The sequence below is a fragment of the Rhinichthys klamathensis genome, unplaced genomic scaffold, assembly GCF_029890125.1.
Source record: "Rhinichthys klamathensis goyatoka isolate OS25496 unplaced genomic scaffold, OSU_Roscu_1.1 h1tg000792l_1, whole genome shotgun sequence".
Lineage (NCBI taxonomy): Eukaryota > Metazoa > Chordata > Actinopteri > Cypriniformes > Leuciscidae > Rhinichthys > Rhinichthys klamathensis.
In genome coordinates this window covers 277,658-302,500 of record NW_026607188.1, presented here as the reverse complement: position 1 = coordinate 302,500, position 24,843 = coordinate 277,658, and the positions used below count along the sequence as shown (strand labels likewise).

General features: G+C 52.5%; 1 protein-coding gene and 1 long non-coding RNA gene across 3 annotated transcripts in view; both read right to left on the bottom strand.

Moving 5' to 3' along the window:
* The window catches only part of LOC130077972 (uncharacterized), a 163,536-nt gene that overhangs the window by 4,418 nt on the left and 134,275 nt on the right, over positions 1 to 24,843 (bottom strand). The window lies entirely within an intron of this gene.
* Positions 7,934 to 24,843, bottom strand: part of zgc:158376 (uncharacterized protein LOC100101643 homolog) — a 52,819-nt gene continuing 35,909 nt past the window's right edge. The window contains exons 9-11 of the mRNA XM_056243411.1: positions 23,481 to 23,645; positions 22,637 to 22,858; positions 7,934 to 8,523 (exon numbers count right to left, since the gene is read on the bottom strand). Of these exons, the coding sequence (XP_056099386.1) occupies positions 8,369 to 8,523; positions 22,637 to 22,858; positions 23,481 to 23,645 (542 nt within the window). The 3' untranslated portion in view covers positions 7,934 to 8,368. The remainder of the gene's footprint in view (positions 8,524 to 22,636; positions 22,859 to 23,480; positions 23,646 to 24,843) is intronic.

Sequence of the window (24,843 nt, the reverse complement as noted above, 5' to 3'; positions counted from 1 at the left end):
ACGAGTGTGTTTCAGGAGTGTGTCTCGAACACGAGTGTGTTTCAGGAGTGTGTTTCAGGAGTGAGTTTCAGGAGTGTGTCTCGAACACGAGTGTGTTTCAGGAGTGTGTCTCGAACACGAGTGTGTTTCAGGAGTGTGTTTCAGGAGTGAGTTTCAGGAGTGTGTCTCGAACACGAGTGTGTTTCAGGAGTGTGTCTCGAACACGAGTGTGTTTCAGGAGTGTGTCTCGAACACGAGTGTGTTTCAGGAGTGTGTCTCGAACACGAGTGTGTTTCAGGAGTGTGTCTCGAACACGAGTGTGTTTCAGGAGTGTGTTTCAGGAGTGAGTTTCAGGAGTGTGTCTCGAACACGAGTGTGTTTCAGGAGTGTGTCTCGAACACGAGTGTGTTTCAGGAGTGTGTTTCAGGAGTGTGTCTCGAACACGAGTGTGTTTCAGGAGTGTGTTTCAGGAGTGAGTTTCAGGAGTGTGTCTCGAACACGAGTGTGTTTCAGGAGTGTGTCTCGAACACGAGTGTGTTTCAGGAGTGTGTCTCGAACACGAGTGTGTTTCAGGAGTGTGTCTCGAACACGAGTGTTTCAGGAGTGTGTCTCGAACACGAGTGTGTTTCAGGAGTGTTTCAGGAGTGAGTTTCAGGAGTGTGTCTCGAACACGAGTGTGTTTCAGGAGTGTGTCTCGAACACGAGTGTGTTTCAGGAGTGTGTCTCGAACACGAGTGTGTTTCAGGAGTGTGTTTCAGGAGTGAGTTTCAGGAGTGTGTCTCGAACACGAGTGTGTTTCAGGAGTGTGTCTCGAACACGAGTGTGTTTCAGGAGTGTGTCTCGAACACGAGTGTGTTTCAGGAGTGTGTCTCGAACACGAGTGTGTTTCAGGAGTGTGTCTCGAACACGAGTGTGTTTCAGGAGTGTGTCTCGAACACGAGTGTGTTTCAGGAGTGTGTCTCGAACACGAGTGTGTTTCAGGAGTGTGTCTCGAACACGAGTGTGTTTCAGGAGTGTGTTTCGAACACGAGTGTGTTTCAGGAGTGTGTCTCGAACACGAGTGTGTTTCAGGAGTGTGTCTCGAACACGAGTGTGTTTCAGGAGTGTGTCTCGAACACGAGTGTGTTTCAGGAGTGTCTCGAACACGAGTGTGTTTCAGGAGTGTGTTTCAGGAGTGAGTTTCAGGAGTGTGTCTCGAACACGAGTGTGTTTCAGGAGTGTGTCTCGAACACGAGTGTGTTTCAGGAGTGTGTCTCGAACACGAGTGTGTTTCAGGAGTGTGTCTCGAACACGAGTGTGTTTCAGGAGTGTGTCTCGAACACGAGTGTGTTTCAGGAGTGTGTCTCGAACACGAGTGTGTTTCAGGAGTGTGTCTCGAACACGAGTGTGTTTCAGGAGTGTGTCTCGAACACGAGTGTGTTTCAGGAGTGTGTTTCGAACACGAGTGTGTTTCAGGAGTGTGTCTCGAACACGAGTGTGTTTCAGGAGTGTGTCTCGAACACGAGTGTGTTTCAGGAGTGTGTTTCAGGAGTGTGTCTCGAACACGAGTGTGTTTCAGGAGTGTGTCTCGAACACGAGTGTGTTTCAGGAGTGTGTCTCGAACACGAGTGTGTTTCAGGAGTGTGTCTCGAACACGAGTGTGTTTCAGGAGTGTGTCTCGAACACGAGTGTGTTTCAGGAGTGTGTCTCGAACACGAGTGTGTTTCAGGAGTGTGTCTCGAACACGAGTGTGTTTCAGGAGTGTGTTTCGGGAGTGAGTTTCAGGAGTGAGTTTCAGCAGTGTGTCTCGAACACGAGTGTGTTTCAGGAGTGTGTTTCAGGAGTGTGTCTCGAACACGAGTGTGTTTCAGGAGTGTGTCTCGAACACGAGTGTGTTTCAGGAGTGTGTTTCAGGAGTGTGTTTCAGGAGTGAGTTTCAGGAGTGTGTCTCGAACAGGAGTGTGTTTCAGGAGTGTGTTTCAGGAGTGAGTCTCGAACACGAGTGTGTTTCAGGAGTGTGTCTCGAACACGAGTGTGTTTCAGGAGTGTGTCTCGAACACGAGTGTGTTTCAGGAGTGTGTCTCGAACACGAGTGTGTTTCAGGAGTGTGTTTCAGGAGTGTGTCTCGAACACGAGTGTGTTTCAGGAGTGTGTTTCAGGAGTGTGTTTGGAACACGAGTGTGTTTCAGGAGTGTGTTTCAGGAGTGTGTTTCGAACACGAGTGTGTTTCAGGAGTGTGTTTCGAACACGAGTGTGTTTCAGGAGTGTGTTTCAGGAGTGTGTTTCGAACACGAGTGTGTTAGAGGAGTGTGTTACAGTAGTGTGTTTCAGGAGTGAGTTTCAGGAGTGTGTCTCGAACAGGAGTGTGTTTCAGGAGTGTGTTTCAGGAGTGAGTCTCGAACACGAGTGTGTTTCAGGAGTGTGTCTCGAACACGAGTGTGTTTCAGGAGTGTGTCTCGAACACGAGTGTGTTTCAGGAGTGTGTCTCGAACACGAGTGTGTTTCAGGAGTGTGTCTCGAACACGAGTGTGTTTCAGGAGTGTGTTTCAGGAGTGTGTTTCGAACACGAGTGTGTTTCAGGAGTGTGTTTCGAACACGAGTGTGTTTCAGGAGTGTGTTTCAGGAGTGTGTTTCGAACACGAGTGTGTTTCAGGAGTGTGTTTCGAACACGAGTGTGTTTCAGGAGTGTGTTTCGAACACGAGTGTGTTTCAGGAGTGTGTTTCGAACACGAGTGTGTTTCAGGAGTGTGTTTCGAACACGAGTGTGTTTCAGGAGTGTGTTTCAGGAGTGTGTTTTGAACACGAGTGTGTTTCAGGAGTGTGTCTCGAACACGAGTGTGTTTCAGGAGTGTGTTTTGAACACGAGTGTGTTTCAGGAGTGTGTCTCGAACACGAGTGTGTTTCAGGAGTGTGTTTCGAACACGAGTGTGTTTCAGGAGTGTGTTTCGAACACGAGTGTGTTTCAGGAGTGTGTTTCAGGAGTGTGTTTTGAACACGAGTGTGTTTCAGGAGTGAGTTTCAGGAGTGTGTCTCGAACACGAGTGTGTTTCAGGAGTGTGTTTCAGGAGTGTGTCTCGAACACGAGTGTGTTTCAGGAGTGTGTTTCAGGAGTGTGTCTCGAACACGAGTGTGTTTCAGGAGTGTGTCCCGAACACGAGTGTGTTTCAGGAGTGTGTTTCAGGAGTGTGTCTCGAACAGGAGTGTGTTTCAGGAGTGTGTTTCAGGAGTGAGTCTCGAACACGAGTGTGTTTCAGGAGTGTGTCTCGAACACGAGTGTGTTTCAGGAGTGTGTCTCGAACACGAGTGTGTTTCAGGAGTGTGTCTCGAACACGAGTGTGTTTCAGGAGTGTGTCTCGAACACGAGTGTGTTTCAGGAGTGTGTTTCAGGAGTGTGTTTCGAACACGAGTGTGTTTCAGGAGTGTGTTTCGAACACGAGTGTGTTTCAGGAGTGTGTTTCAGGAGTGTGTTTCGAACACGAGTGTGTTTCAGGAGTGTGTTTCGAACACGAGTGTGTTTCAGGAGTGTGTTTCGAACACGAGTGTGTTTCAGGAGTGTGTTTCGAACACGAGTGTGTTTCAGGAGTGTGTTTCGAACACGAGTGTGTTTCAGGAGTGTGTTTCAGGAGTGTGTTTTGAACACGAGTGTGTTTCAGGAGTGTGTCTCGAACACGAGTGTGTTTCAGGAGTGTGTTTTGAACACGAGTGTGTTTCAGGAGTGTGTCTCGAACACGAGTGTGTTTCAGGAGTGTGTTTCGAACACGAGTGTGTTTCAGGAGTGTGTTTCAGGAGTGTGTTTTGAACACGAGTGTGTTTCAGGAGTGTGTTTCAGGAGTGTGTTTTGAACACGAGTGTGTTTCAGGAGTGTGTCTCGAACACGAGTGTGTTTCAGGAGTGTGTTTCGAACACGAGTGTGTTTCAGGAGTGTGTTTCAGGAGTGTGTTTTGAACACGAGTGTGTTTCAGGAGTGTGTTTCAGGAGTGTGTTTTGAACACGAGTGTGTTTCAGGAGTGTGTTTCAGGAGTGTGTTTTGAACACGAGTGTGTTTCAGGAGTGTGTCTCGAACACGAGTGTGTTTCAGGAGTGTGTTTCGAACACGAGTGTGTTTCAGGAGTGTGTTTCAGGAGTGTGTTTTGAACACGAGTGTGTTTCAGGAGTGAGTTTCAGGAGTGTGTCTCGAACACGAGTGTGTTTCAGGAGTGTGTTTCAGGAGTGTGTCTCGAACACGAGTGTGTTTCAGGAGTGTGTTTCAGGAGTGTGTCTCGAACACGAGTGTGTTTCAGGAGTGTGTCTCGAACACGAGTGTGTTTCAGGAGTGTGTTTCAGGAGTGTGTCTCGAACAGGAGTGTGTTTCAGGAGTGTGTTTCAGGAGTGTGTTTCGAACACGAGTGTGTTTCAGGAGTGTGTTTCGAACACGAGTGTGTTTCAGGAGTGTGTCTCAAACACGAGTGTGTTTCAGGAGTGTGTTTTGAACACGAGTGTGTTTCAGGAGTGTGTCTCGAACACGAGTGTGTTTCAGGAGTGTGTTTTGAACACGAGTGTGTTTCAGGAGTGTGTCTCGAACACGAGTGTGTTTCAGGAGTGTGTTTTGAACACGAGTGTGTTTCAGGAGTGTTTCGAACACGAGTGTGTTTCAGGAGTGAGTTAGAGGAGTGTGTTTCAGGAGTGAGTTTCAGGAGTGTGTTTCGAACAAGAGTGTGTTTCAGGAGTGTGTCTCGAACACGAGTGTGTTTCAGGAGTGTGTCTCGAACACGAGTGTGTTTCAGGAGTGTGTCTCGAACACGAGTGTGTTTCAGGAGTGTGTTAGAGGAGTGTGTTTCAGGAGTGTGTTTCGAACAAGAGTGTGTTTCAGGAGTGTGTCTCGAACACGAGTGTGTTTCAGGAGTGTGTTTCAGGAGTGTGTCTCGAACACGAGTGTGTTTCAGGAGTGTGTCTCGAACACGAGTGTGTTTCAGGAGTGTGTTTCGAACAAGAGTGTGTTTCAGGAGTGTGTTTCAGGAGTGTGTTTCAGGAGTGTGTTTCAGGAGTGTGTTTCGAACACGAGTGCGTTTCAGGAGTGTGTCTCGAACACGAGTGTGTTTCAGGAGTGTGTTTCAGGAGTGTCTCGAACACGAGTGTGTTTCAGGAGTGTGTCTCGAACACGAGTGTGTTTCAGGAGTGTCTCGAACACGAGTGTGTTTCAGGAGTGTCTCGAACACGAGTGTGTTTCAGGAGTGTCTCGAACACGAGTGTGTTTCAGGAGTGTGTCTCGAACACGAGTGTGTTTCAGGAGTGTGTTTCAGGAGTGTGTCTCGAACACGAGTGTGTTTCAGGAGTGTGTTTCGAACAAGAGTGTGTTTCAGGAGTGTGTTTCAGGAGTGTGTTTCAGGAGTGTGTTTCGAACACGAGTGTGTTTCAGGAGTGTGTTTCGAACACGAGTGTGTTTCAGGAGTGTGTCTCGAACACGAGTGTGTTTCAGGAGTGTGTTTCGAACAAGAGTGTGTTTCAGGAGTGTGTTTCAGGAGTGTGTTTCAGGAGTGTGTTTTGAACACGAGTGTGTTTCAGGAGTGAGTTTCGAACACGAGTGTGTTTCAGGAGTGTGTTTCAGGAGTGTGTTTCAGGAGTGTGTTTCGAACACGAGTGTGTTTCAGGAGTGAGTTTCGAACACGAGTGTGTTTCAGGAGTGTGTTTCGAACACGAGTGTGTTTCAGGAGTGTGTTTCAGGAGTGTGTTTTGAACACGAGTGTGTTTCAGGAGTGTGTTTCGAACACGAGTGTGTTTCGAACACGAGTGTGTTTCAGGAGTGTGTTTCAGGAGTGTGTTTCGAACACGAGTGTGTTTCAGGAGTGTGTTTCAGGAGTGTGTTTCGAACACGAGTGTGTTTCAGGAGTGTGTTTCGAACACGAGTGTGTTTCAGGAGTTTGTTTCAGGAGTGTGTTTCGAACACGAGTGTGTTTCAGGAGTGTGTTTCAGGAGTGTATGCTGCACATGAGGAAAGAGAAGCAAAGCACATAAAAACAACCCCATTGTCTTTATTTAGTTATTACAGTAGTCACTTTTATAGTAGCTGCCTTGTTTTTCTTTTTCCTCATTGTTTCACATATTCTATCACTTGGATCAATGCAAAGGCGTTCATATATATATATATGAACGCCCCAAAACAGGACATTTTGGCAAGATATTACAAGAATATGATTCAGGCCTTAACAAGGGCGAATGTTTGGTTCATACATGGCAATTGAGTTTAGTGGGTTTTGAATCTGTAAAACACACGTTCGGATGAAAGAGGAACCGCATTCAAAACCTATTCAAGACATTCGACTTGAATTCATTCTGATTTCAGAAAAACTACAACCTGATGCTAAACTCAGTGTTTGATATGTCACTATAAACCGCACAGGTATTTTCCAATGTGCAAGAACGTCTTTTAAATGCAAACTGCACTGAACATGAAATCTAAAAACACCAACAGCAAAAGAAACATTGCAACTACATTGTCGAGGTCACTTTTCAGGGATGCTGTTCGTCTACTGCCATCAAACACTTGAAACTGCCACGTATTGGACCCAATACTGAAGAGAAGTGTGCGAGGAAGAGTCCGAGAGAGAGTCGACATGCATCGGATCTGGAAGTGTTGCCGAGTTTAGCGATGGAGAGATAGAAGAAACCAATGTTCATCAGTTCATCAGAACCAGTCGTTCAGTCCGAGATCCGACGGCCAAACCAGAGCTCAGGGATTTGATAACACTGAATCATGTTGGAAACACCAAATGTTTTATTCTCCAATGCATTTCGCAGGTTATTCCATGTCATTAATTGGCCAGTTTCCCAACAGAGAGACTTTTCTCCATTGCTATTGGAAGGCAAAGTTTAGTTTGGATGAATCTGGATCAGAACCGGAGCGAGTGACAGCGATGCAGGCGTTCGTGAAAACCTTCCCAGATCAGCAGAATCTACAGCAACATTCGTGTGGGATGTTCTCAGACGCCGCGTGAAACAGCAGCTCGAGCGCGACTGAAGCCGGCAGGGCAGCGGCGGGGTGCAGAACCTGCCACGGGGCGAGGGGGCGGTCCCTCAGGGCCGGTTCCGTCCGAACACTGATCCGTCACGACGAGAGGAAGAGAGAAATAAAGAGAGGACGGCAGCGGCTCCATGTGTGTGTGTGTGTGTGTGAGAGAGAGTGTGTGAGAGAGAGTGTGTGAGTGAGTGAGTGTGGCACCAATACACCTAAGAGAAGAGAACGTCACTGATCCACCGCTGAAGACATGAACACTGTTCACACACACACACCTCTGATCCATCACAAGCAGTGAACTTCACGCAACACCTCAAATATCACGTCGCCCCAAAATCAAGCTTGGTCCCAAAATGGGCTTTATTTTGTTTATGCAAAAAGCAAATAAACATTGTTTTGATTTTGGGGTGAAGCTGCTCGTTTCTCCTGAGATTCACCGAACGTGTGTGAGACCGTTCCATTCAGCCACAGAAGATGACACACACACACACACACACGGAATATCTACGTGGATGTGATTTCTCCATTCACAAACGGAGGATCCAGAAATAAAACACAGAGCGAGCGAGTGAGTCTGTAGTGTGTGTGTGTGTGTGTGTGTGAGTGTTGAGCTGTTCTTCAACGCTCTGTCGTCTGCGCAGGGGAAGGTGTGTGAGTGTGTGAGTATGTGTGTGTGTGTGTGAGTGTGTGTGTGTGAGTATGAGTGTGTGAGTATGTGTGTGTGAGTGTGTGTGTGTGAGTGTGTGAGTGTGTGTGTGTGTGTGTGTGTGCGTGTGAGTGCGTGCGTGTGAGTGTGTTCAGCTGTTCTTCAGCGCTTTGTCGTCTGCGCAGGGGAAGGTGTGTGAGTGTGTGAGTGTTTGTGTGTGTGTGTGCGTGCGTGCGTGTGAGTGTGTGTGTGTGTGTGTGTTCAGCTGTTCTTCAGCGCTTTGTCGTCTGCGCAGGGGAAGGTGTGTGAGTGTGTGAGTATGTGTGTGTGTGTGTGAGTGTGTGAGTATGAGTGTGTGAGTGTGAGTGTGTGTTCAGCTGTTCTTCAGCGCTCTGTCGTCTGCGCAGGGGAAGGTGTGTGTGTGCGTGTGTGTGTGTGTGTGTGTTCAGCTGTTCTTCAGCGCTCTGTCGTCTGCGCAGGGGAAGGTGTGTGAGTGTGTGAGTATGTGTGTGTGTGTGTGTGTACGTGCGTGTGAGTGTTTGTTCAGCTGTTCTTCAGCGCTCTGTCGTCTGCGCAGGGGAAGGTGTGTGTGTGTGTGTACGTGTGAGTGTGTGTTCAGCTGTTCTTCAGCGCTCTGTCGTCTGCGCAGGGGAAGGTGTGTGTGTGTGTGTGTGTGCGTGTGAGTGTGTGTTCAGCTGTTCTTCAGCGCTCTGTCGTCTGCGCAGGGGAAGATGTGTGTGTGTGTGTGTGTGTGTGTGCGTGTGAGTGTGTGTTCAGCTGTTCTTCAGCGCTCTGTCGTCTGCGCAGGGGAAGGTGTGTAACTGGCAGAGGTCAGGGTTCATCAGGCCACAGGAGCGCAGATCTACCGTCTGTAATGACACACACCGGCGCAGCAGCGGCAAACACTGATCCGTCACCTTCACACAGCCTGCAACACACACACACGCTTTCACTTCATACCTTTCAAGTTATACATCACAAACAGGATTCTTGTGGTGTTTTTTCTACAGGTAAAGGTTGCTTCATGCCTCTCGTGTGCATCATGTGACAGTCGTCAGGTTTACTGGCTATAGTGAGCGCGGACACTCAATTGCTCTTTAAAGGGCTCCTATTATGCCCCTTTTCACAAGATGTAAAATAAGCCTGATGTCCCCAGAGTGTGTATGTGAAGTTTTAGCTTAAAACACCCCACAGATATTTTATTATATCATGTTAAAATTGTCCCTTTTTGTGCATTTTGTGCCTGTCCCTTTAAATGCAAATGAGCTGCTGCTCCCGGCACAGGGGGCGGAGCTTCGAGAGCTTGTGTGTTAGCAGCTCCGATTACCTCACACACACGCACTGAACATTTAAAAAACTTTTAGCCTTTTATGTTCAAACCGGAGTCAGACAATGATGGAAAGACTCAAGAAGAAGAGACGGGACGTTTCTGAACGGTCAGTTGATGGATGTATGCGGCTGATGTGGAGTTAACGATCTTCTAGTCATTGATTAGCATATTCTGTCATGACAGGCCCTGTCCCAAAGGGTACACTTCATATGCACTTTCGGTCTTGTGGACTTACAATGGCTGCCGCGTGCGCGTGTCTGTTAAGTCCGTGAGACCGAAGGGTGTCCCATTTGTCATTTTAGGTCTCGGAAGGGAGCTCGCGAGTCCCTCTGCGGTCGATCTGCGCCCGCGATGCGCACTTTTGCTGAGCCACACTGATGCAAGACTTCTTCCTGACAGTCTAAGCGGCGTAACGTCACGAAAGTGTGGACACAGAGGAAGGCCGCGAGTGATTAGGGTGTCATTTGGGACAGGGCCATAAACAATAAATCGCATTCCCGGGGGCGGGGTTTATGTAAATTTTAGGGTTAGTGATGTCACTAATCCGGGAAAAGATCATTGTAGTTCCTACCAGCCGTGTGTTGTAGTCCTTAAAAAGCGATTTCTGTAAAAGCCAATCTCTCCCTTTGCTTTGAACTTTGAGCATTGTAACTTTGCAGATGTTGTTTATGCTCAAACAGCAACATTACACACTAACTACAGCTAGAAAAGTGAAACCATAATCGACCACCGTGTGAGGCATGTGTGTTGGGTGTGTGTGAGGCGTGTGTGAGGCGTGTGTGAGGCGTGTGTGTTGAGCGTATGTGTGAGCTTTACCTGCCAGGTTGACGTATGTGAGGCTTGTGTGAGGCGTGTGTGGGGCGTGTGTGGGGCGTGTGGGGCGTGTGTGAGGCACGTGTGGGGCGTGTGTGAGGCGTGTGTGAGGCGTGTGTGAGGCGTGTGTGGGGCGTGTGTGGGGCGTGTGTGGGGCGTGTGTGTTGAGCGTATGTGTGAGCTTTACCTGCCAGGTTGACGTATGTGAGGCTTGTGTGAGGCGTGTGTTGGTCGTGTGAGGCGTGTGTGAGGCGCCCAACACACGCCTCACACACGCCCAACACACGCCTCACACACGCCCAACACACGCCTCACACGCGCCTCACACGCGCCCCACACACGCCTCACACACGCCCCACACACGCCCCACACGCGCCCCACACGCGCCCCACACGCGCCCCACACGCCCCACGCGCCCCACACACGCCCCACACACGCCCCACACACGCCCCACACACGCCCCACACGCACCCCACACACGCCCCACACACGCCCCACACACGCCTCACACACGCCCCACACACACCTCACACACGCCCCACACACGCCCCACACGCCCCAAACACGCCTCACACGCGCCTCACACGCGCCCCACACGCGCCTCACACGCGCCCCACACGCGCCCCACACGCGCCCCACACGCGCCCCACACGCCCCACACGCGCCCCACACGCGCCCCACACGCGCCCCACACACGCCCCACACGCGCCCCACACGCGCCCCACACGCGCCCCACACGCGCCTCACACGCGCCCCTCACACGCCTCACACACGCGCCCCACACACGCCCCACACGCACCACACACGCGCCCCACACACGCCTCACACACGCCCCACACGCGCCCCACACGCGCCCCACACACGCCCCACACGCGCCCCACACGCGCCTCACACGCGCCCCACACGCGCCTCACACGCACCACACACGCGCCCCACACACGCCTCACACACGCCCCACACGCGCCCCACACGCGCCCCACACGCGCCCCACACGCGCCCCACACGCGCCTCACACGCGCCCCACACGCGCCCCACACGCGCCCCACACGCGCCCCACACGCGCCCCACACGCGCCTCACACGCGCCCCTCACACGCCTCACACACGCGCCCCACACACGCCCCACACGCACCACACACGCGCCCCACACACGCCTCACACGCGCCCCACACGCGCCCCACACGCGCCCCACACGCGCCCCACACGCGCCTCACACGCGCCCCACACGCGCCTCACACGCGCCCCACACGCGCCCCACGCGCCCCACGCGCCCCACACGCGCCCCACACGCGCCCCACACGCGCCCCACACGCGCCCCACACGCGCCTCACACGCGCCCCACACGCGCCTCACACGCGCCCCACACGCCCCACACACGCGCCTCACACGCGCCCCACACGCGCCCCACACGCGCCTCACACGCGCCTCACACGCGCCCCACACGCGCCCCACACGCGCCCCACACGCGCCCCACACGCGCCTCACACGCGCCCCACACGCGCCTCACACGCGCCTCACACGCGCCCCACACGCGCCCCACACGCGCCTCACACGCGCCTCACACGCGCCTCACACGCGCCCCACACGCCCCACACACGCGCCTCACACGCGCCCCACACGCGCCCCACACGCGCCTCACACGCGCCTCACACACGCCCCACACGCCTGTTACGGCTGTATACTTTGTATTGTGGTTTTGCCGTGTCTGGGTGTGTGTTGCTCCTCCTACAGGTGCGCTGCGGAGCTGAGGGAGTAATCAGGTGGATTGGGTGCACCGGTGCACAGGTGTGCCTGTCAATAAAAGCTTCCTGTTTGGCGTCCTCATGGAGCGTTCCATTCTGTCACATCGATCCCTGGCCAGGACCGAGATGTTGATCGGCGTTGCGGCGTATTGCGAGAGCTTGAGAGACAGTCTTTGTCATGAAGAAAGTGTAAAATAAAGAGAGTATTGTAACCGCCGTAAACGTTTCTTCCTCCTTCATTGTTGCTCCCTAGTAAGGGCGTAACAATTGGGGGCTCGTCGAACTAAATTTGTGTTTGGATTCGTGCGAATGATTTAAAAAATAAAAAAAAAGAACGTTGTTTGTGAAGGAGGGTAAAAGGTAGGATAATTTTGAATTGATGTTTGAATATTTGTATATTATCCGACTATTTGTGAATTGAAAAATTGGAACGCTCCATTAATTAGTTAGGTTCTAGAACATAATTTGTTGGGGGTATTTGAAGAACAAACCGTCCGGGTAGGTTTAGTGCGTGTCTTTGGGCACGTAGTTTTTTTTTTTAGTTTGTTATTTTTGGTTGGCTCGGGGCTTAGAGCAGTTGTCTCGGGGGCACATCCGAGGTTTGGGGGGCGACTCGGCAATTGGTCGTCTTCCCAAACTTGCGGGATTTAGTGCGTAAATACCCGGTCTTGGGCCAACTGAAGACTAGGGTTGAGCTAGTTTAATTGGATGGTTTAGTTTCTTTAAATAAACCCTGATTTGTCAAAGTAATAAATTTGATATTTATTGAGCGTGATTATTGGTAATTATGGCTACCGATTTGATTGAAACATTTTCTCAGACTCCGTCTGAGGAATTGTTAGAGGAAATGACCAAAGAGCAATTGTTGGAGCTAGCTGCGCATTATAAAATCGAGCTAACGTATAATCAAAAAAGATCAAAGGACGGAATTAAGTTAATCATTGAGACTGCGTTGTGTGATCTTGAAATCTTGAGAAAAAAATCTAAATTACCGGGGTCAGCTGCGGTGCCTGCCGTAAGTACTCCTGTTCCGACTACTCTTCCATTGTCTGCTTTAAGCACACTTTCATTTGAGCAACAGAAAGAGTTGTTGATGATACAACGTGATACTGAGTGTGAGAAGCGTCGCTTGGAATGTGACAAGGTACGTTTGGAGTTAGAGTTGGAGGAGAGCCGGCAACAGGTGGAGCAACAGCGTTTACAGATTGAAAGGCGTCGACTAGAATTACACGAAGAAGGTAAGCCAATGGGAGGTTTTGATACGGATTTGACGAAACTGAGTGTGGCTCATAATTTACGATTAGTACCGCCGTTTAATGAGGCTGAGGTGGAGATATTTTTTCTCCTGTTTGAGCGAGTCGCAGTAGCGTATAAGTGGAGTGATGTTGAACGTGCTCTGCTCCTTCAATGCGTGTTAACAGGTAAAGCCCAACAAGCCTATGCTACGCTATCTGATGTTGACAGCCAGAAGTATGAAGCCATTAAGGCGGCGGTGTTAAAAATTAATGAGCGTGTGCCAGAGAGTTATCGGCAAAAGTTCCGTACGTTACAGCGAAAGGTGAATGAAACAAATGTTGAGTTCGTAAGAGGGTTGACTGTGCAGTTTGATCGGTGGTGTACAGCGGCAGATAGTACAACAGTGGATAGGCTGAGAGAGTTGATTTTATTTGAACAATACAGAAATACACTTCCCGAGATGATAGCCACTTATGTTGCGGAGCGTCAGGTTAAAACCGTGTCAGAGGCTGCACTGCTGGTTGATGACTGGGAGCTTATTCATAAGCCCCGTGTTAATGAATTCAGTCAACATCAGGTTCATACACGAGTAAATTCTTCTATTGTCCCTATGAGTCCAATCGGGCGTTTTGGGGAAAAAACGTCAAGTGACTATGATAACTGTAATTATTGTTTGGGAAAGGGACATTGGAAGTCGAATTGTCCAGTGCTTAAGTCAAAGACTTCCAAGTGTAAATTTGCAAGCTTGCCAGTAAACGGAACCAGTTGTTAGAGCCAGCCCCTTTGCGTCCAATTCCGGCTGTATGTCAACCGTTTGATTATATTATTATTGATTGCCCCGGTCCACTTCCTCGCTCAGAAGTGGGAAGATTGTGTGTGTCATTGTGTGTGTCATTGTGTGTGTCATTGTGTGTGTCATTGTGTGTGTCATTGTGTGCGTCATTGTGTGTGTCATTGATGTTGCTTTGTGGGTAATTGATGTGTATGTAGGTGGGAACAGTTCAGCGGTAGTAGTTTATAGTGATCATAATCCGCTTACATTTTACATTCGCTTAAAAATCCAAAACAACGACTGATGCGTTGGTGCCTTTTCCTTCAGCCCTTTCATTTAGATGTTAGGCATGTGAAGGGCTCAGAAAATATAGTGGCCGATGCATTGTCTAGGACACACTTGTAGAACATTTCTTAGGTGGTGCCTTGGATGAAGATTTAACAGGTTTGTTTTTCTATTTATTACTTTATTCACGGGGGGTAAGGAATGATGTTGTTATTGTGTATGTATAGGCCTATACTTAAATTATATTTGTTAGTGCGGTTATGAATGCTTATTGTTGGCGGAAACATATTAGTTTCCTTTTTTTTAAGGGGGGGAGTGTTACGGCTGTATACTTTGTATTGTGGTTTTGCCGTGTCTGGGTGTGTGTTGCTCCTCCTACAGGTGCGCTGCGGAGCTGAGGGAGTAATCAGGTGGATTGGGTGCACCGGTGCACAGGTGTGCCTGTCAATAAAAGCTTCCTGTTTGGCGTCCTCATGGAGCGTTCCATTCTGTCACATCGATCCCTGGCCAGGACCGAGATGTTGATCGGCGTTGCGGCGTATTGCGAGAGCTTGAGAGACAGTCTTTGTCATGAAGAAAGTGTAAAATAAAGAGAGTATTGTAACCGCCGTAAACGTTTCTTCCTCCTTCATTGTTGCTCCCTAGTAAGGGCGTAACAACGCCCCACACACGCGCCTCACACGCGCCTCACACGCGCCTCACACGCGCCTCACACGCGCCTCACACGCGCCTCACACGCGCCTCACACGCGCCCCACACGCGCCCCACACGCGCCCCACACGCGCCTCACACGCGCCCCACACGCGCCCCACACGCGCCCCACACGCGCCCCACACGCGCCTCACACGCGCCTCACACGCGCCCCACACGCGCCCCACACGCGCCCCACACGCGCCTCACACACGCCCCACACGCCCCACACACGCGCCTCACACGCGCCTCACACGCGCCTCACACGCGCCTCACACGCGCCTCACACGCGCCTCACACGCGCCTCACACGCGCCTCACACGCGCCTCACACGCGCCTCACACGCGCCTCACACGCGCCTCACACGCGCCCCACACGCGCCCCACACGCGCCCCACACGCGCCTCACACGCGCCCCACACGCGCCTCACACACGCCTCACACACGCCTCACACACGCCTCACACACGCCCCACACACGCCCCACACACGCCCCACACACGCCTCACACACGCCCCACACACGCCCCACACACGCCCCACACACACGCCCCACACACGCCTCACACACGCCCCACACACGCCCCACACACGCCCCACACACGCCCCACACACGCCTCACACACGCCCCACACACGCCTCACACACGCCCCACACACGCCTCACACACGCCTCACACACGCGCCTCACACACGCCCCACACACGCCTCACACACGCCTCACACACGCCTCACACACGCCCCACACACAGGGACAAGCAGTCACTCGGCGAGAACGTCAAGAGCGCGTAAGTTGTTTTTTCTTAATATCCAGTTCTCCTGTTGCTCTGTTTACCATTTGTCAAGTAAGTAGGGCTATTTTCGATTCTTTGCTTCTTTGTAATTTTTATCTTCACTAAATATCTTTATTTAAATTAGACGCGTTCCTATTTTGAATATCTGCCGTCTTAAGGGTTGTAGTCTGTTTGTTATTGTAGCACTTATGTATTGCTGTTCATAACAGCTAGTTTCGATTTGGGCCATTGTCGGGATATTTGCTTTCGCTGTGCTAATTGCAAGGACTACCACAGCTGTCCTCACTCAGACGATTGATAGCATTATTTCTATGTAGTGAGCGCGCTGTCGCGGAAGCGTCAGCGGAAGCATTCAGCTCTCGTGTTCAGTCTCCTCGTGTGAAGACCGACTCGGGTAAAGACCTGCGACTCTACCTGCGCGACTCCACCGAGCAAGGACACCTGCAAGGCACTTAAAGTATCTTCTTCACCCTTTCCTTTCCTACCTTTATCTTATTTCCCATTATCATTATGTGCTTTCAACACATTCCTGTTGTCTCTCGACAACGCTCTCTCATCATGCATAAAAGGCAGCGCAATACTGCTAATCTGCGCCCTATTCCCTCATCCTCACACTCACCTCTCACTCTTTCTATGGGTCTATGGAATTGTCAATCAGCAGTCAATAAAGCTGACTTCATTCCAGCCTTTGCATCTCATTCTACTCTTAATATCTTGGGCTTGACTGAGACCTGGATCCGTCCAGAAGACTCAGCAACCCCTGCTGCTCTCTCTAACAACTTCTCTTTCTCTCACACCCCTCGCCAGTCGGGCAGGGGTGGGGGCACTGGTCTTCTCATTTCTAACAATTGGAAATATTCACCTCTCTCTTCTCTATGCAATAACAACTCATTTGAATATCATGCTATTACACTTACAACTCCCATGAAGATCCATATTGTAGTTATTTATCGCCCCCCAGGTCAACTGGGAAGCTTTGTAGAAGAGCTGGATGTGTTGCTGTCCTCTTTCCCTCAGGATGGCATCCCACTTGTAGTCTTTGGCGATTTCAACATTCACCTAGCGAAGCCGTATGCAACAGACTTCATCTCTCTCCTAGCCTCTTTCGATCTCAAACGGCTCATCACCACCGGTACTCACAAGTCAGGCAACCAACTGGACCTGGTTTACACACGCAACTGTATCACAGACAACATTTTGGTGAAACCTCTCCAAGTTTCAGATCATTTCCTCATTACTTTCAATCTACAACTCACTACCCATGCTCCACCAACCTCCCCACCATTTACTTTCAGACGAAACCTGCGCTCACTTTCTCCATCCCATCTTTCCTCTGCTGTGTCATCTTCTCTTCCCTCACCCTCACATTTCTCATCTCTGGATGTGAATACTGCAACGGATACTTTATGCTCCATCCTAACCTCTTCTTTAGACAATATCTGCCCTCTCTCCTCTAGGCCAGCACGCACCACTCCCTCTAACCCCTGGTTATCTGAGGTTCTTCGTGAACACCGGACCAAGCTCAGGGCAGCGGAGAGGAAATGGCGCAAATCAAAAGACACATCTGACCTCAGTAGGTATCAATCTCTGCTCTCTGCCTTCTCTGTTGATGTTCACGCCGCAAAATCTTCATATTTCCACAACAAGATCAACAGCGCCTCTAACACACGTTCACTGTTCAAGACATTCAATTCTCTCCTCTGTCCACCTCCACCACCACCCACCTCCTCTTTAACTGCTGATGATTTTGCTAACTTCTTCACTAACAAAACTACCACTATCAGCAGTCAGTTCTCAGCACAGGAACCCAGACTAACCTCTCCCACAGCCAATAACCTTCTCTCCTCCTTCACTCCACTAACCGAGGAAGAAGTATCTAAACTTCTCCTCTCCAGTCATCCTACTACCTGCCCTCTAGACCCCATCCCCTCACACCTTCTACAAGCCATCTCTCCCACACTTCTACCTACTCTCACACACATTATCAACTCATCCCTCCACTGGCATTTTCCCTACAGCATTTAAGCAGGCTCGGGTAACTCCTCTGCTTAAAAAATCAACATTAAACACATCACTTCTAGAGAACTACAGACCTGTCTCTCTCCTACCATTCATTGCGAAAACACTTGAACGAGTTGCTTTTAACCAAGTATCATCCTTCCTGTCTCTGAACAACCAGCTGGATGTCAACCAATCTGGCTTCAAGAAAGGACATTCAACTGAGACTGCATTGCTGTCAGTCACGGAAGCCCTGCGGATCGCAAAAGCTGCTTCCAAATCATCAGTTCTCATCCTCCTGGATCTGTCTGCTGCCTTCGACACTGTGAATCATCAGATCCTCTTGTCGGCCCTCTCATCACTGGGCATCACTGGAACCTCCCTCAACTGGTTTGAGTCCTATCTCACAGGTAGGTCCTTCAAGATCACATGGACAGGTGAGGTATCCAAAGCACATCAACTGACCACAGGCTTTCCTCAGGGTTCAGTTCTCGGACCGCTCCTCTTCTCCATTTACACCACATCACTGGGACCTATCATACAGGCACATGGTTTCTCTTACCATTGCTATGCTGATGACACCCAGCTCTACCTCTCATTTCAACCAGATGACCCCACAGTAGCTGTACGGATCTCAAGCTGTCTGGCGGACATCTCGGCATGGATGAAGGAACATCACCTGCAGCTCAACCTGGCAAAGACTGAGCTTCTCGTCCTCCCTGCCAATCCGTCTCTACAGCACGACCTCACTATCCAGCTAGATTCTTCCTCAATCACCCCATCAAGGTCGGTCAGAAATCTTGGAGTAATCTTTGATGATCAGCTGACCTTCACAGACCACATTACAAAGACAGTTCGATCATGCAGGTTTGCTATGCACAACATCAGGAAGATCAGGCCTTTCCTAACTGAGCATGCAACACAACTTCTCGTCCAGGGCCTGGTCATTTCTAGGCTTGATTACTGCAATGCTCTTCTGGCTGGACTTCCATCATGTGCAACTAAACCTCTACAAATGATCCAGAATGCTGCAGCTCGTCTGGTCTTCAACGAGCCCAAAAGGGCCCACGTCACTCCTCTGTTCATCTCTCTGCACTGGCTACCACTCGCTGCTCGCATCAAGTTCAAGGCTTTGACGCTTGCTTACAGATTGACCACTGGTTCAGCTCCCTCCTACTTCCACTCACTACTACAAGTCTACATCCCTACCAGAAGCCTACGATCGGTCTATGAGCGACGGCTAGTAGTACCATCACAGCGGGGCACAAAATCACTCTCCAGAACATTCTCATTCACGGTTCCATGCTGGTGGAATGATCTGCCCACCCTCATCCGGAATGCAGAATCCCTGACAACATTCAAAAGACAACTGAAAACTCATCTCTTCCGGGAGCACTTAACATAAAAAAAAAAAAAAAAAAAAAAAAAAAAAAAAAAAAATCCTTTCCTCTAAATCCTCGCTTGCCTGGCTTATGCTACTCCGAGCTATGTCTGAACTTTGTATTTTGAGCACTTCTTGCGTTGTTTTTGCCTCTTCACGATGACTCGCTTGGTTTAGTCCTCAGTTGTAAGTCGCTTTGGATAAAAGCGTCTGCTAAATGACTAAATGTAAATGTAAATGTGAGTGGGGCATGTGTGAGGCGTGTGAGGGGCGTGTGTTGGGCGTGTGTGGGGCGCGTGTTGGGCGTGTGTGAGGCGTGTGTGGGGCGCGTATGAGGCGTGTGTTGGTCGTGTGTGGGGCGTGTGTGAGGCGCGTGTGAGGCGTGTGTGGGGCGTGTGTTGGGCGTGTGAGGCTTGTGTGGGGCGTGCGAGGCGTGTGTTGGGCGCGTGTGAGGCGTGTGTGAGGCGTGTGAGGCGTGTGTGGGGCGTGTGTGAGGCGTGTGTGGGGCGTGTCTGAGGTGTGTGAGGCGTGTGTGGGGCATGTGAGGCTTGTGTGGGGCGTGTGTGAGGCGTGTGTTGGTCGTGTGGGGCGTGTGTGAGGCATGTGAGGCTTGTGTGGGGCGTGTGTGGGGCATGTGAGGCTTGTGTGGGGCGTGTGTGAGGCGTGTGAGGCGTGTGTGGGGGCGTGTGTTGGGCGTGTGGGGCGCGTGTGAGGCGTGTGTGAGGCGTGTGAGGCGTGTGTGGGGCGTGTGTGAGGCGTGTGTGAGGCGCGTGTGGGGCGTGTGTGAGGCGCGTGTGGGGCGCGTGTGAGGCGTGTGTGGGGCGTGTGTGAGGCGTGTGTGAGGCGTGTGTGGGGCGTGTGTGAGGCGTTTGTGGGGCGTGTGTGAGGCGTGTGTGAGGCGTGTGTGGGGCGTGTGTGGCGTGTGTTGGGCGTGTGTGGCGTGTGTGGGGCGTGTGTGAGGCGTGTGTGAGGCGTGTGTTGGGCGTGTGAGGCGTGTGTGGGGCGTGTGTGGGGCGTGTGTGGGGCGTGTGTGAGGCGTGTATGAGGCTTGTGTGGGGCGTGTGGGGTGTGTGTTGGGCGCGTGAGGGGCATGTGTGAGAAGTGGGAGGCGTGTGTTGGGCGTGTGTGGGGCGCGTGTTGGGCGTGTGGGGGCGCGTGTGAGGCGTGTGTGAGGCGCGTGTGGGGCGTGTTGGGCGTGTGTGGGGCGTGTGTGAGGCGTGTGTGGGGCGTGTGTGAGGCTTGTGTGGGGCGTGTGTGAGGCGTGTGGGGTGTGTGTTGGGCGTGTGTGGGGCGCGTGTGAGGGGCATGTGTGAGAAGTGTGAGGCGCGTGTTGGGCGTGTGTGGGGCGCGTGTGAGGCGTGTGTTGGGCGCGTGTGAGGCGTGTGTGGGGCGTGTGTGAGGCGTGTGTTGGGCGTGTGTGAGGCGCGTGTGGGGCGTGTGGGGCGCGTGTGGGGCGTCTGTTGGGCGTGTGTGGGGCGTGTGTGAGGCGTGTGTGGGGCGTGTGTGAGGCGTGTGTTGGGCGTGTGAGGCGTGTGTTGAGCGCGTGTGGGGCGCGTGTGGGGCGCGTGTGGGGCGTGTGTGGGGCGTGTGTGAGGCGTGTGGGGCGTGTGTTGCGCGTGTGAGGCATGTGTGAGGCATGTGTGAGGCGTGTGTGGGGCGTGTGTGGCGTGTGAGGCATGTGTGAGGCATGTGTGAGGCGTGTGTGAGGCGTGTGTGGCGTGTGTGGGGCGTGTGTGAGGCGTGTGTGAGGCGTGTGTGGGGCGTGTGTTGGGCGTGTGTGGGGCGCGTGTGAGGCGTGTGTTGGGCGCGTGTGAGGCGTGTGTTGGGCGTGTGTGAGCCGCGTGTGGGGTGTGTGGGGCGCGTGTGAGGCGTGTGAGGCGTGTGTGGGGCGTGTGTGAGGCGTGTGTTGGGCGTGTGAGGCGTGTGTTGAGCGCGTGTGGGGCGCGTGTGGGGCGTGTGTGGGGCGTGTGGGGCGTGTGTTGCGCGTGTGAGGCGTGTGTGGGGCGTGTGTGGCGTGTGAGGCGTGTGTGAGGCGTGTGTGAGGCGTGTGTGGCGTGTGTGGGGCGTGTGTGAGGCGTGTGTGAGGCGTGTGTGGGGCGTGTGTGGCGTGTGTGGGGCGTGTGTGAGGCGTGTGTGAGGCGTGTGTGGGGCGTGTGTGGGGCGTGTGTGAGGCGTGTGTGGGGCGTGTGAGGCGTGTGTTGGGCGTGTGTGGGGCGTGTGTGAGGCGTGTGTTGGGCGTGTGTGGGGCGCGTGTGAGGCGTGTGTGGGGCGTGTGTGAGGCGTGTGTGAGTTGGGCGTGTGTGGGGCGCGTGTGAGGCGTGTGTGGGGCGTGTGTGGGGCGCGTGTGAGGCGTGTGTGGGGCGTGTGTGGGGCGTGTGTGAGGCGTGTGTGGGGCGTGTGTGAGGCCTGTGTTGGGCGTGTGTGGGGCGCGTGTGAGGCGTGTGTTGGGCGTGTGTTGGGCGTGTGTGAGGCGTGTGTGGGGCGTGTGTGGGGCGTGTGTGAGGCGTGTGTGGGGCGTGTGTGAGGCCTGTGTTGGGCGTGTGTGGGGCGCGTGTGAGGCGTGTGTTGGGCGTGTGTGGGGCGTGTGTGAGGCATGTGTGGGGCGTGTGAGGTGTGTGTGAGGCATGTGAGGCGTGTGGGGTGTGTGGTGCGTGTGTGAGGCGTGTGTGAGGCGTGTGTGGGGCGTGTGGGGTGTGTGAGGCGTGTGTGGGGCGTGTGTGAGGCGTGTGTGGGGCGTGTGGGGTGTGTGAGGCGTGTGTGGGGCGTGTGTGAGGCGTGTGTGGGGCGTGTGGGGTGTGTGAGGCGTGTGTGGGGCGTGTGTGGGGCGTGTGTGGGGCGTGTGTGGGGCGTGTGTGAGGCGTGTGTGGGGCGTGTGGGGCGTGTGTGGGGCGTGTGTGGGGCGTGTGTGAGGCGTGTGTGAGGCGTGTGTGGGGCGTGTGTGAGGCGTGTGTGAGGCGTGTGTGAGGCGTGTGTGGGGCGTGTGTGGGGCGTGTGTGGGGCGCGTGTGAGGCGTGTGAGGCGTGTGTTGGGCGTGTGTGAGGCTTTACCTGCCAGGTTGACGTGTGTAAGGCTCTCTCGGAGCGGGGAGATGGCCGAGGTCAGCGTGTGGACGGTCTGGTCTGTGATATGGCAGCACTGTAAATGACTGAAGTAAATGACTGAAGTCTGTGTGAACAGAACAGGATTCAGCACTAAAGCTGAACTGACAACTGAATTTATCTGCAGTGTGAACGTGGTCCTGGTCCATCTCAGGTAAAGCCAGTGACCGAAACACTCAAGCTGGGATCCTTTAACAGACACACAAACATCAGACCGAACTTCATCTGTGGCCCTCAGGAAAACTAAACATCAATTATTTCAGGCAACTTTGTTAATCCATGCATAAGGTGGAAAAAAACTCAAAATTAAATCCAACAGATGCTAACATTCTCTTCAATGATGTTCAACACACATACCTCTGTTAAAATCTCAGAAAATTTTGTTTAGGGTTACATTTCATTTATGACAATTTTACAAGTATGAATTGATAATATCATTAATGTCACCGTAACCTTTTAAATCTGTCCTCTCGTTTCAGCGAGAGGCCGAGACACCGAGACATCAGCGAGAGGCCGAGAGTAGTTTCAGCGAGAGGCCGAGACATCAGCGAGACACCGAGACATCAGCGAGAGACCGAGAGTCGTTTCAGCGAGACATCAGCGAGAGGCCGAGACACCGAGACATCAGCGAGAGACCGAGAGTCGTTTCAGCGAGACATCAGCGAGAGGCCGAGACACCAAGACATCAGCGAGAGGCCGAGAGTCGTTTCAGCGAGAGGCCGAGACACAGAGACATCAGCGAGAGGCCGAGAGTAGTTTCAGCGTGTGGGGCGTGTGTGAGGCGTGTGTGGGGCGTGTGTGAGGCGTGTGTGAGGCGTGTGTGAGGCGTGTGTGGGGCGTGTGTGGGGCGTGTGTGGGGCGCGTGTGAGGCGTGTGAGGCGTGTGTTGGGCGTGTGTGAGGCTTTACCTGCCAGGTTGACGTGTGTAAGGCTCTCTCGGAGCGGGGAGATGGCCGAGGTCAGCGTGTGGACGGTCTGGTCTGTGATATGGCAGCACTGGCTCAGGTCCAGTTTGGTCAGGTGGGGAAGGTACCGGACCAGCAGACGAGACACGGCGTCGGTCACTTCTAGCCCAGCCAATCGCAGCTCGGTCACATTCTGGAAGCGTCCGCCTCGGTTCTCTCCGTGAGCTGTGCAGGAACACACGGTTAGCGCTGGGACACTACAGCTCTCGACTTATTACTGAACTTCACTCAGTTTCCACATGTAGAGTCTCTCCAAGCAGAATTTTCAAAATCAACCACTGGCTGTTCAGTTCGGTTTCGTACACACTGCCATTCCAGTAAATGACTGAAGTCTGTGTGAACAGAACAGGATTCAGCACTAAAGCTGAACTGACAACTGAATTTATCTGCAGTGTGAACGTGGTCCTGGTCCATCTCAGGTAAAGCCAGTGACCGAAACACTCAAGCTGGGATCCTTTAACAGACACACAAACATCAGACCGAACTTCATCTGTGGCCCTCAGGAAAACTAAACATCAATTATTTCAGGCAACTTTGTTAATCCATGCATAAGGTGGAAAAAAACTCAAAATTAAATCCAACAGATGCTAACATTCTCTTCAATGATGTTCAACACACATACCTGTGTTAAAATCTCAGAAAATTTAGTTTAGGGTTACATTTCATTTATGACAATTTTACAAGTATGAATTGATAATATCATTAATGTCACCGTAACCTTTTAAATCTGTCCGTTTTGCCAGCACTCAATTAAAGCATGACCCAGTGAAGGAGTGTAGAAACTGACCTGAGCGTGTGTCGTTGGAGGGCGGGGCCAGCAGCTCTTTCAGATGCGAGTCCTTCAGATCCTCGACGCGACTGAGATCCAGGAGCCGCAGACATGGACACACAGACTGACAGAGAGCCGAGACCGAGGACCACGAGCAGCCGGCCACGTTCAGCTCCAGCAGACCTGAGGGAGACACAGAGACATCAGCGAGAGGCCGAGACATCAGCGAGAGGCCGAGACATCAGCGAGAGGCCGAGACATCAGCGAGAGGCCGAGACATCAGCGAGAGGCCGAGACATCAGCGAGAGGCCGAGACATCAGCGAGAGGCCGAGACATCAGCGAGAGGCCGAGACATCAGCGAGAGGCAGAGACATCAGCGAGAGGCAGAGACATCAGCGAGAGGCCGAGACATCAGCGAGAGGCCGAGACATCAGCGAGAGGCCGAGACATCAGCGAGAGGCCGAGACATCAGCGAGAGACCGAGAGTCGTTTCAGCAAGACATCAGCGAGAGGCCGAGAGTCGTTTCAGCGAGAGGCCGAGACACCGAGACATCAGCGAGAGGCCGAGAGTCGTTTCAGCGAGACATCAGCGAGAGGCCGAGAGTCGTTTCAGCGAGAGGCCGAGACACCGAGACATCAGCGAGAGGCCGAGAGTAGTTTCAGCGAGACATCAGCGAGAGACCGAGAGTCGTTTCAGCGAGAGGCCGAGAGTCGTTTCAGCGAGAGGCCGAAAGTCGTTTCAGCGAGACATCAGCGAGACACCGAGACATCAGCGAAAGACTGAGAGTCGTTTCAGCGAGAGGCCAAGACACGAGACATCAGCGAGAGGCCGAGACACGAGACATCAGCGAGAGACCGAGACACGAGACATCAGCGAGAGGCCGAGACATCAGCGAGAGGCCGAGACATCAGCGAGAGGCCGAGAGTCGTTTCAGCGAGACATCAGCGAGAGGCCGAGAGTCGTTTCAGCGAGAGGCCGAGACATCAGCGAGATGTCGAGAGTCGTTTCAGCGAGACATCAGCGAGAGGCCGAGAGTCGTTTCAGCGAGAGGCCGAGACATCAGCGAGATGTCGAGAGTCGTTTCAGCGAGAGGCCGAGAGTCGTTTCAGCGAGAGGCCGAGACACCGAGACATCAGCGAGAGGCCGAGAGTAGTTTCAGCGAGACATCAGCGAGAGACCGAGAGTCGTTTCAGCGAGAGGCCGAGACACGAGACATCAGCGAGAGACCGAGAGTCAATTCAGCGAGAGGCCGAGACATCAGCGAGATGTCGAGAGTCGTTTCAGCGAGACATCAGCGAGAGGCCGAGAGTCGTTTCAGCGAGAGGCCGAGACATCAGCGAGAGGCCGAGAGTAGTTTCAGCGAGACATCAGCGAGAGAC